General features: G+C 42.1%; 1 protein-coding gene across 1 annotated transcript in view; it reads left to right on the top strand.

Annotated features, from left to right (window-relative positions):
• Positions 1 to 12,989, top strand: part of Trpc4 (transient receptor potential cation channel subfamily C member 4) — a 128,540-nt gene that overhangs the window by 86,841 nt on the left and 28,710 nt on the right. The window contains 2 exon segments of the mRNA XM_038347968.2: positions 3,558 to 3,697; positions 12,245 to 12,558. Of these exon segments, the coding sequence (XP_038203896.2) occupies positions 3,558 to 3,697; positions 12,245 to 12,558 (454 nt within the window).

Raw genomic sequence — 12,989 nt, 5'->3', positions numbered from 1 at the left:
GATGACTGAGTTGTGAGTACATGCTGATCTCTAGAGATATACATAGACTGGGTTTCCATACCTTGACTAAATGGTTTCTGAAGCTGCACATTGAAAGGGATTCTAGACTCCAGGTTAGAATGTCTACCGCTATCAAGTTTATAGAAACACAGTTTCCAGAGAAATCTTTACACTTGGCAGGATGTTATCTTCCAACTTTACCAGTCAGTCATATGATTTGTGTGTTCTGGGGCAGGCCAATCAGGTCTTTGTCTACTTGTAGATGACAGATCTTAATCTCATGTCAGATATTTTAATAGTCAAACATTGCAATAGTATCAGTAGTAAGAAATGATGCTTGGGAATCTTTCACAGTGGTGATAGAATCTTTGAATCGAAATGCCTATCATTGCATCCTCTCTGAGTTCTTTCAGGTGGTGAGTTGGCTAACGCTATAGCTAATGCGATAAAGCTGATCCCTACAGTGCAGCCTGGCACCACCCCATCTGACTGGCACAGTCCAGTTCTCAACTCTGTGTGCTCTACTGCGGGCTAACCAGAAACACATCTGCCAACCTCCGCTTTCAAACACGTATCTCTGATCTCTGGGGATTGGCAAAATTTTACATAAAACAAAATAAATAATAGGTGTTGAGAGATCTGCCTGGTAAGAACGTGTTGTCCTGGCCACTGTATTTGGAGATTCAGACCCCAGTGTCCCCATTAATCACAAGCTCAGCAGTAGTTGCACGGCCTCCATATGCTGTGGTTTTCCATGTAGGTTGTGGTGATGGGCTGGATCCCAAGAGCCTGCCCAGGGGATCTGAGAGAAACACCTCCTGTGTACAAGAGGCAAGTCTTGTCATGTGTACCAAGTGTTTTTCCTCATCATGTGGGGTAAATTGTAATTTCCCACCAGCTCTGACATCCAGTGTAAGAACTGTATCTTTTCCAGTTCTGGGTTTCTCCTTTCTTCAAAGGCTTCAGCAATGGTCCCAACCCTGAGTGAAAGCTCAGGGGATCTGTTCATGAATAAGGTCTCAGAGGGTGATCAAGTTAGGATGTCATGCTGACATAGGGACCAAAGAACCCTGTTGTTCTAATCCAGAGTCACAGTGGGGCCTGTGCATGAGCTCTAGGGATGGAGAGGTCTGTGGTGATGCCCTTCAGGCTATTGCACTCAGACCCTGCAGGTCATAGAGGGGGTGGTTTCCTGCTCCCCGCCTAGTGATATCATCCACAACACTGAGTGTTCTTAGGAACCTGATTCCTGGCACTGCCTGGCCTCTTCCTCAGGGTGAGCATTTTGCCCCTTATATGAGAGATGCCTGGATCAGGCCTGTGTCTTTCCCACACGAGAAACCTTTGCACTTCCTGGCTCACAGTTTAATCTTCCTCTTGAGTATGAGTAGGTCATGTGGAGAAGGCACACGAAGGTGTCAGTTTCTGCCTTCTATCTCATTTCTGCTGCAGGGTCACTCTTATTGTTTATTGCCATGGGGCTCCATTCTCTAGAGGAGCTGTCCTGGGATCTTCTGAGGAATCCATCTCTGACTCTCACCTTGCCATGGGGCCCCTGGAATTACAGACATAATCTACCACATCGCAGTATTTACATGGGTTACAGGAACTGAACCCAGGTCGTCAGGCTTGCGAGGCCTCTTACCCACTGAGCCATCTCCCTGGCCCCTCTTCTTGTTCTTCACAGGGGACTGGAAGAGTGGCTTACTTTTCCAAGAACTTGACACCTCTTCTTTTCCTACATTTCTTATGAGGATGTGACAATCTACGGTGTTTATAGTTGATCTGACTTTTTCTTGCATTTAGTAAAAAGCAATTATGATCTTTTCAACTTCCTGTATTCTCAGCAGCTATCGAGCTTGGTATTTTGCATGTGGCATTTCTGTCTATCATTATTACACAGGAGTCTCATTTATTTTGATGAGCGCAGTTATAATAAATGAATTTATCTCTTTAATATTTCATAATGGTAGATCATTTGAAAGCTCTCATTAGGATCTAAAATAGTTATAATTTTAATAAGATTATGGAAATAAAATAATGACCTTTATAAACACATTATAAATATTCCAGAGGATTACATAATGTTAGAAAGGAGAAGATAACTCATCTCAACCCTGGATGTGGTACTGAAGTTACTGCTTAGTGTGGCATCCCTAGGTCACTTAGCAACATGACATGAGTGCTGTAAGCATCCTTTCTTCAAGGTTGACAGTAGACCACCGAAAGCACCAATTACCAACAGAATCAAAGTGAGATACCTTGATCACTTGACTGAAGCCAAGTATTTGGCTTGTTTTTTCAGATAAACTATTTTCCATCCATTTTTAAAATCATTTGACTTAGGAGAAAATAATAGTTCAAATCGTGCTTACAAGAACCTTTCACGACATTTCCATGAAAAAATATGATTATAGAGACATTAAAAACTTGAGCTTTTTAAAAGACCTTATTTCTATTATTTTTACCTTATGTGGATGGGCATTTTGTCTGTGTGTGTGTGTAAGTGCACCATGTACCTGCAGTGTCCTCAGAGGCCAGAAGAGGGCGGTGGATCCCCTAGAAGTGGAGAAAGATATTTGTGAGATTTTATGGGTGTAACTTCCAATTACCAGAAGACACAGTCTTACAGCAAACTCCTTCATCCTCTGGATCTTGCAATCTCTCTGCCCCCTCTTCTGTAATGTCCCCTGAGTCTATGTGTCGGGTGCTTTGTAGACAGAGTCATTGAGACTGGGCTCCACAACTCTGAATTTTGCTTAGTTGTGGTTTTCTGGAATGGGATCCATGTGTTTCAAAGAGAAGTTTCCTTGATGAGGGTTGAGGACTAAACGTGTCTGTGGGTTTAAGGACACATGAGCTGAGAGGATGGCACCAATGGTTATGCTTAAGTGGACATGGGAAAGCCCATAAGGCACTACACAAAGAATTACAGCCACCTGAGGGATGCTGGGAATGGAAGAAATAGTCTTCCTATTAGTTGTCTAATATCAAATAGCTAGTGCTGGCAACACACATTATATAGGCTGAGCAGGTTATATTTAGGAATATATATGTGATACATTCATATATATTCATGTTAGAATAATTAATGAATAAAGAGGTTGTGAATTTGAAAGAGCAAAAGGGTATATGGGAAGGTTTGGGTAGAGACAAGGAAAGGGAGAAATGATGTAATTATATTTTAATCTTTAAAAGAAAAGGAAAACATGAAGAGAAAAGATTGTTGTGAGCCTCCAGGTGGATCCTTTCGCAAGAGCGTTAAGTGCTCTTAACTGCTGGTCTATCTCTACAGCCCCAAACATCACACTTGTAAAATTTTATGTGTCAAATGAATACATTAAGCAATGAGCTAAAAATATCTTCTAGAGTTAGCTTAGTGTCTCCAGTCCTAAATGTTGTTTGAGATTCCTTATTGTCTATAAAAGAGTTACTGTGTCTAAGATAATCGCACAGTCTCTTGTGGCTTCACTCTCTGTGGTAACTTCATTACATCTCTCCTTTGTTAGTGATGTGACTGGAAGTCACACTTAGAGTGAACGTCTCTGTAATTGCAGGTTTTATCTGGGGAGAGATTAAGCAGATGTGGGACGGCGGGCTTCAGGATTACATCCACGACTGGTGGAATCTAATGGACTTCGTGATGAACTCCTTGTATTTGGCCACAATCTCCCTGAAGATCGTTGCATTCGTAAAGGTAATTGCTCTTTACATTGTGGAGAATGCACTCATCTAGTTCTTAAAGATGCATCTTTGGTTGTACTAATTTTATTAAGAGACCTTTGTGTGGTATTTACTAGCCTGCTAGTACAGGAACAATGCTTGCCCTTTCGTTGTTATTGTAAGCATGGCAGAGCTGCTACGGTATCACCTTTCTGCCAATTAAGATGACTGCCTCATAGGAAATAGCCTTCTAATGCTAGTTCTTCCTAATCCCACTGAAATTCTACTTCAAATACTGCTTAAATTTTGTCAGCCCAAATTTATTTTTGCAAGTATAACAAATAGATACATTTTCATTGGCAAATCAAAAGGTCGCTCTTCGAAAGCCTTGATGTGGTTGTTTATACTTGACGTAACAGTTTGACGTGATTGGAATGAATTAGAACTTCTTTGTCCTTGCCCCGTTCGTCATGACACCGACTGAAATCACCTGCGGGGTTTGTGCACCGGCCCCAGCTACAGCCACCTAGTTCACACAGAGCATTTAGCTCTACGGTGACAACTACCATTACTTTCGTACTTGGAGGGATTTGTTTCAGGCTCAAGTGTTGAATTGCCCCTTTGACTGCCTTCGTTTTGTCTCCTCCTTCTTGCCTCCTTTAAAATATAATTATTACAAAATGATTAGTGAATTGCTGATTTGGGCAAGAGAGATTCTGATTGATGTCACATGAATAATGCATGCAATTTATGATCCCAACTAAAAAATGCACACACTAAGGTCCTTACTCACTCAGTGATGCTCTAAACAGTGTTCTGATTCTCTGTGAATACTCATATATCATAAGAGCAAAACTGCCCCAATTGAGAATATAATGGTTTTGATATGGTTTCCAGCGTGTGTGTATGTGTGTGTTTGTCATTATAAGCTACAATCACACTCACATGATCTAATATATGACAATTTGAATTTTAGATATATATATATATTATATAACCATATATAATTAAAGATAAAATATCTCATATCTTGGTTTTGGCATTACAGTAGTTCTAAGAGTTAACCCTTCAATACCGGATCAGAAAAGAAACACATTTACCATTATTAATCTCCCCAGCTCCTCTTCTATCTTTTCTTAATTTTAAATCTAAGGTTTTTTGAGGATCTCATACATGCTTACTGTATCTGCATCATGTCTATGTCTATCCTGCTTCTCCCCTTTCCACCTCCTCCTGTGCCCCCCACTTCCTTGAAAATTCATGACTTCTTCTTTAATTACTGCTCTTACATATCTCCGTTGCCCTCTACTGGCTTCTAGCCTCCTCTCATGACCTCTGGTCCCCGGTGTTCATCTCTCAGACTGGTGTTTAACCCCGTGCATAAGTGAGAACAGGGCACTGCTGACCTCCCTGTGCCTGGCTCGTTGCCCTCAGCAGAGATTCATGATTCCATCCTGTAAATGAGATGACTCCGTTTCGCAGCTGATTAATATTCTCTTCTATGAGTGCCGTATTTTATTTATCTCTCCATTCTCTAATAAATTAATCAATCGGTTGACTCTGGCATTGCCTATTGTAATCAATGGTGCCATGAGTACAGGGACCCTTTTGATATTATTTTTCATTTTTACGAATTAATTCATTGAGAATTTTGTATTTTGAGCCTATTCATTCCCTCCCCAGTGCCTTCCAGGATCCCTCCCTACCCGACACTTCCTTACCAGCCCAACTTTGTGTTCTCTCTTCTTCCTAATATATGCTGCCTAGTCCTCTTAGGTTATGGTCTTCCACTGTAATGTAACTGGTTGATCAGGAACCACAGCTTTAAAGACAACTGGCCATCCCTCTTTTAGAAGCTGTAAGTTGCCAATAGCTCCTCAGCTAGGGGTAGGATTTCCTGTCCATTGAAGTCTGACCTCCCTTCTCCATGAAAGGATTTGTCTGGCTTGAACTGGGGCAGGCCTTGTGGATGCTGTCACAAACACTGTGAGCTCGTATGTACGAGTGACCTGCCATGCCTGGAAAATACTATTCCATTATTGTCACCTGCCACCTCTTGTTTTCAATCTCCCTGTGCCTTCTTCCACAACATCTCCTGAACCTTAGGGAGGAAGAGTAGAATATAGAGGTCCCGTTTAGGGCAGACAATTCCAATCACTATCTATGGCTTGTGTCTCTGCAAAAAGGAACATCTCTAATGAGGACTGAGATGTGCATTTGTCTAAGGGTGTAATGATACATTATTAGGAGTCAGTTTAACAAACACACCACTTTGATATTTTGACACCATTTCCTACCCTGAAGCTGACTGCCCTGAATCTTTATGGTATTCTGTTTTTAGTTTAGGGAGGTTCCTTAGATATTTTGCTACCTGACGGATGCATTTGTTTATATTCCCACCAGCAGTTTTGAGTTGCCTTTCATCTGTGTATTTACCACATGTGGTTATCTTTTGACCTATTTACTAATAACTATTCTGGCTTGGAGAAATGGCGTCTTCTTTTGATTTTGACTTACATTTTCGTGATCATTTATGACACTGGACTTTACTTCATGCGCTCGCTGGCTATTTGTGTTTTCGTTTTCTGAGAAATGTCCAGTCAGATCATTGACCCACTTTTGAAACTGAGCTACTTGGGTTTTGTTGCTGAGGGGTTTTTTGTGTGTGTGTGATTGAGGGAAGATACTTTGAAGATTAAATCAGCCAAGATCTCTTTAAATACAATTACCTTCAAAAACACTTCAAGCAAGATAATTTCCATTCACATTATTACGATACTATTTTTGATGCAGGTCACTTTTCATATGTAAGAATTCAAGTGTTATTGTATATTTAATAGATGAGTTGAGCCTTTATATGGGGGAGAGTATGGAGAGAATGGGGGGGAGACCGAAAGACAGACAGGGAGAGTGTTTCGGATGTGTTCCCAGTATACACCCCTGCAGACCCATCTCCCACAGACTGTGACCCCTCCCCCAATGTTACCACAAGCTGTGGGTCCTTTGAGGGACATTGCAGATCCAAATGACAGCACAGCCTTTGAAACCAAGGCTGCTTATGATGTGACTGCAGCTTATCCACCACTTCCTGCTTGTACTGCTTGAAGCAAGCTACTCAATATCTCAAACACCTTTTCTGGAAAGCAGCAAGAATCATCAGACTCAATGTGAGGAGCTAATATAAAAATTAAGTATTTACTCTGACTCTGTAAAGTGCCCTGGTTTGGTTTCTGTTGCTGTGATAATCACCAAGACTGAAAGCAACTTGGGGAAAGAAAGGGTTTATTTCCTCTTGGAACTTACAAGGCATTTGGAAAGGATGTCCAGGCAGGAACCTGGAGGCACGCACTGAAGCAGAGATCATGCAGGACTGCTTCTTACCTGCTTTCTTTCCAAAACTTGTTCAGGTTGTTTTCTTACACAACCCAGGGCCACCAGCACAGAGGTGGCACTGCCCACAGTGGACGGCACCAGCCTTTGTCAGTCATTAATCAAAAAAACGCCCCGGAGACGGACCTACAGGCCATTCTGAGGAAGGAAATTCTTCAGATGACACCACTTTTTGCCTGTTTGTAGACGCCTGTCACTTGTATCCGGTTGACATAAACTAACCCACACGTACATATAAAGTAATGGTGTTACTGGGCATACAGACACAGAGGACTTGACTTTTCTCTTTGAGTATGAGCTTTGGTGCTTTTTGTACTTATGGGATGGTTGTTTTTAAATTTTGTCTTCTAATGTACAATCGCTTGTTGATCTCCAGAACACCATTTAAATCTTATTTTGGCATCATTGAGACTGGTTCAGAACTACTTTTCACCCAGCCCATTTCCACAAGCAAAGCTTGTCTCGCAAGTTTATCTTCAGTCATTTGACAGGTATGAGTAAATCTCTATACCTCTTGACTGTGTAACATGTAATTTCAACCATCAAAATTATTATGAATAATATTATACAAGCAATTGATTTTGAGCCATGGTAGAGTTTTTACATCATTTTGATAAACGGTTTTGACTGGATGACTTCACTGAATCTCCCTCTTACCAGTTAGAATTACAAGGAGTGTTGCTTCTGTCTTATGAGGATCTCACACCAGAGTCAGCTCCTCGGATACAGTGTTTTCTGTAAGGTTCTTCAGTTTTGCAACAAGGAGCTATTATAGACAATTGAATCCTGCTTGTTTGTTCTAGAATTATCTGCTAGGGAAGAAATTCTTAAGCCTTTCTCTCTTCTTTTTCTACTTTATTAGCACACGGAGAAACATTTTCATCTCGTAACATAGTCATTAAAATTAATATACTTTTTTCTGTAACCTTGTGTGATGAATGTGTGTGTCATATTTCAACACTATAGCAAATACCTGAGACCATCAACCTATAAAGAGCAAAGGTCTTCTTTGGTTCACAGACTGAGTGTGGTTATCCATGGTCACTTGGCACTTCTGTACTATGTTAGAAAATGTATGACAGAGCAAATTAGCCACCTATAAGTGAGACAAAAGGAATGAGGAAGAGAACAGGGCCTCCTAATCTCCTCTTTGGGCATCTCCCTAGGTGGCACAGCATCTGAAAGGGTTTACCATCTCCCTTTAGCATAGAACTGAAGGTCACGCTTTTAGCAAATCAGCCTTAAGAAGACATTCTAGATCCATCTACGGCAACAGCCATTTTCATAATATATCTACCTAAAAGTTTAACTCATTTTGATTGACAGCTGGGCTTTTATGAATATTCACCAGCTTATAAATGGCATGAAGACAAAGTCACATATTTTCCTATAATCTAGGGATATATGATCCAATGTTATGATTCACTCCATCATCAGCTCCTAACACTCCTGCCAAGGTCTTCATGACTCAAGTCCAATCTATTCCTCTCACTGTTTTCTAACCCCCAGCTTCATCTAGAAGCCCACATTCCTACCAGTGATTCACCTTCCAGGGCTCCTTGTCCTTCGGCATGTCTGACTTTTCTCTTGTGATTTTAGAGCTTCAAAAGGAAAGAACTTCAGGAGACAGTTCTCCACTCAGGAGACATTAGGAACCCACAACACATGGCTGGTTATGTCTACAACAAAGAGGAGTTCTCTCAGAAAGGTTACTCTCAGCAGAAAGGGAGGCTTTAGGCAAAATTGTGTCACAGGAGGAGTCCAGTGAAAACCGGTGGTGGAGTGGCCAGTGCACATGATGGCCTCGGAGAGGGAGGAGGTGTGTAGAACACCTGCTGCTGGCTCCCTCACAGATTACTCTACAAAACTAGGCTACCATCTTGGGCCTTTGGGATCCTAATGTCCACTTATCTCCTTCCGAGGTAACATGCTCATAATTGCTATTTTGAAGTCCTTGTCTTACGATTTAGCTAAACTGATTTTCTTGGGGAATGATTTTCTGTAGGAATGCTGGCTTCTGGTGGAAGCATACTGTCTTGGCTGTTGGCGGTTGTATTTTTGTGCTGGGAACTAGACCTCTGGAGTTATGGTATTTGTAGTGTTTCTTGGTGTAGCTATCTGGGCATGTGCTCAGTTCTTTGGTTGCTGTTACCACACCCTTACAGGTCATAGGCCAGAAGAATGGTGCTTGTTTTTCAGTAGGGGCCATTCTTTGTCTTAGGGTTCAGACTCTGACTGTTCCAAGATTTGAAGTTCTGGCTAGAACTCTGGTTTCAGACTCCAGGCAGTACTGATGAGCTCAATGATGATGCAGTAGGTGGAGTGGGTGGCATGCTACTCTGAAGGTCTCTTTTGTGACTTGGGTCCTGTCTTAATCAATGTTCTGGTGCTGCAAAGAGACACCATGACCACAGCAACTCGTAAAAGAAAGCATTAAACTGAGGGCTTGTTTACAGCTTCACATGTAAACAAGTTTTACAGTTTTAGCCCTTTATTGTCGTGGAAGAAGGCATGGTGGCACACAGGCAGAAATGGTGCTGGAGAAGTAGCTGACAGCCGCATCCTGATCAGTTGGCTGGCTGAAAGAGAAAGAGAGAAAGAGAGAGAGAGAGAGAGAGAGAGAGAGAGAGAGAGAGAGAGAGAGAGAGAGAGAGAGAGAGAGAGAGACTCTGGGCCTGGCTTGGGCTTTTAAAACCTCAAAGCCCACCCCCAGTGACACACTTTCTCCAAAATACTCTATCTCCTAATCTTTTCAAATAGTGTCACTCCCTGGTGACCAAGCATTCAAATTTAAGAGCCTTTGAGAACCATCCTCATCCAAACTGCCACAGGTCCACCTCCACTAAGGGAGGTGGAAGCAGAGCTAGAGGTGCCCTAAAGTTGTCAGGAATGGCAGCATATCTTACGGTGATGAAGGTGGTTGTAAGGAGGCTAGAGTATGGATTCCCTAGAAAGAACAAATGAGGAAAAATAGGGGTGGTCTTCATGAGCCCCAGCCACATGTGGTGGCTGTGGGGTCCCTCCAGGTTGTCTGGAAGTGGCAAAAATATTGGGGGCTTGGAAGATTGGCTGAATTGATCAGCAAGGAAGAACCTTGGACCCACAGCACCAGGAAAGTGAGACCCAAGGGGATGGAGGTAGGCTAGGAGGAGGAGCTGGGACCAAAATCCAATTTCCAAATTATCATGTTGATATCCAACAATAGGTTTAGAGAATATATCCAGTGGGCAAATACTTTATACTTTATGGATTAAAAGACCATTGTGGTTTGCAAAGCTTTTTAATTGCTTCCTAAAGCAACGGCTTATTCACTTTATCTCAGTGTGCAGTCCAGGCTGACTTTGAACTCGTCATATAGCGTATGCGCCCTATAAGTCACAATCCTCTCTTGGGTCTTGGGTGCTGGGATTACAGGTGTACGCTGCTCTGTCTGACTCAGTGACCTCTGTAGAAGCCTAAGAAAATGTGCATGCATGCGTGTGGCAGGATTAAAACAGAGAGGAAATGAATGAGCTGACGCACCTCTTATTGCTCATGTCTCTGCTCTCTGACAAGAACCAAGGTGTCTGCATCAGGAAGCAGATGAAGTATTGATTTACACTTTGATCTGAACATCCACCCCCGTGTTCCAATTCCCCAATGCGGATGTGTGCGTTGAGAGCCAGATGTGCCCTGTGCACAAGGGATTTATACAACAGGAAAGGAAATCGGAAATTATGAATCTCAGAATTTACGGGATACAGCTGAGCTAGCTGCTCATCTTTCCCCTGGGGACAGAGAGATCTGAACTTTCTTAAGTAAATAAATATTCTCTTGAGAACAAGGTCCCTGGGTTTATTATCCAGAGAATGGAAGTCTGTGGCTCCAGGGAAGATATCTGTGAGTCCCTCAGGAGCCTTTGTGACTTTGAGTGGGGATTCGCCATTACAACACGATTAAACCCAAATCGCATCCATGTTTGCTCAAGAAGGCAATGTCTGGCATGATATTGTCGGTAAGGCATCACTTCCTAACAGCTATCCACCCTACTAGACTCTGAATCCAGTATGGATGCTGATATTAGGGCCGGGCGAGAGTCTCATGCTTTAGAAGATTTCCCCTTAGGATTCTTTCAGTTACAGCCAAGATCACCCACTACAAAGGTTCCATGTCCATCACTGTGTGAGAGTATTCTGATGTCTTGTTCAGCAGGTTGTCTCCAGCTGCTGTAGCACTGCTGTTAAGGCAAAGCCTCTCCTCTCTATTGGGACTCTAAAAGCCTCGACTACATATAGACCCTATACATCTCTAACCTCTTCTCCCCTACTCCCACAATGCCTTGCGCTAACATCCTTAAGTGTTTCTGCTATAATTAGTGGTATCTGTCTGTGTCCTAGTCTATGACGATGTTATGGGTAAAATCTCTCCTAAGCATTCGTGGTATGCAGTGTAGAGTACTGATCATTTCAAGACGTTTTGAAAAGTGCTTCCTTCATTATCAATATACTTCCTCTGTCACACTGTATATTGTTTGTGACTCAAGAGCACTGACTAGGATTTTAAAAAATAATCATTTTTTTCTTGTTCAGACTTGATTGTTTTATAATGTCCCTCAAGCAAGAGTCTACAAGTTGAATCTGGTCAGTTGAATAAGCTGAGGAGTTGTGTCCTTTGCAAGATTTTAAAATACAATATAACAATCAAGAGTGAATTGATTAGCATAATAAGATTTTAGCACATGGACATAAATTAAAAATAAGGACAGACCTGTACAACCATGTGAATTAAAGCTCATGGGAGTTATAAGTCAATGAATTTCTGTCTTTGTATAGCTTACCCTAGCCCAGTGGTTCTCAACCTTCCTAAAGCTGTGACCCTTTAATACAGTTCCTTGGTTGTAGAGACACCCCAACCAAAAATTTATTTTCACTGCTACTTCATAACTTATTTTGCTACTGTTATGAATTATAATGTAAATATACATGTTTTTGATGATATGTTTTTGATGATTCTTTTTGACCCCTGTGAAAGGGCCATTCAACCTCCAAAAGGGGTCATGACTCACAGGTTGAGAATTACTGCTCCAGCTACTGCCATCGTAAAGGATATACCTTCCAAACAGTGCCAGAGGTGGACCCAGGAAAGCACCACAGACCTGAACTTGATTCTGTCAGCGTGTGTGTTTACTTCCCCTTCCTTTCTCTTTCCCCAGTACAGTGCTCTGAACCCACGGGACTCGTGGGACATGTGGCACCCCACCCTGGTGGCAGAGGCTCTATTTGCTATTGCAAACATCTTCAGTTCCCTGCGGCTGATCTCACTGTTCACTGCCAATTCGCACCTGGGACCTCTGCAGATATCGCTGGGACGGATGCTTCTGGACATCCTAAAATTCCTCTTCATCTACTGCCTCGTGCTGCTCGCCTTTGCGAATGGCCTAAATCAGCTGTACTTCTACTATGAAGAAACAAAGGGGTTAAACTGCAAAGGCATCCGGTGCGAGAAGCAGAACAATGCCTTTTCCACGTAAGTCTAAGTCGTAAATCGGAGAGGCGGTCCTCTTGGTAAACGCTGGGCGGAGTTAAACACTGGGCGGAGTGAAGCGTACCTGCCTTCACAGATTTGAAAAAATCCACCCCGTGGTTACAAAGGAAATGGAGAATTAAAGCTATGAATAATGCAGGAAATGGAATTAGCATGGCTTTGAATAGAAATGTAAACTTCTGGCATTCAGAGAAAAAAAAATACCGGGTACATTTATTTTAAGTTTTAGTAAATGGTCTTTTCTTTTAAATGACCTCGGGAAAAGGAAAGACTATCTATCCTGTTTGAAAATGTAGAATTCAAAAAGGAAGCCTATGTATTATTGACGTCTTACACGTATGCATGTGCAGTCAGTCTTGTTGGAAAGTCCAAGTGTTTTTCCGCATTTCCACGTGGCCCTTTCCGCGTTTCTT

This window comes from Arvicola amphibius, chromosome 11 (assembly GCF_903992535.2).
Source record: "Arvicola amphibius chromosome 11, mArvAmp1.2, whole genome shotgun sequence".
Lineage (NCBI taxonomy): Eukaryota > Metazoa > Chordata > Mammalia > Rodentia > Cricetidae > Arvicola > Arvicola amphibius.
The sequence above is the reverse complement of the archived record's forward strand: the minus strand, read 5'-3'. Positions and strand labels throughout refer to the sequence as shown.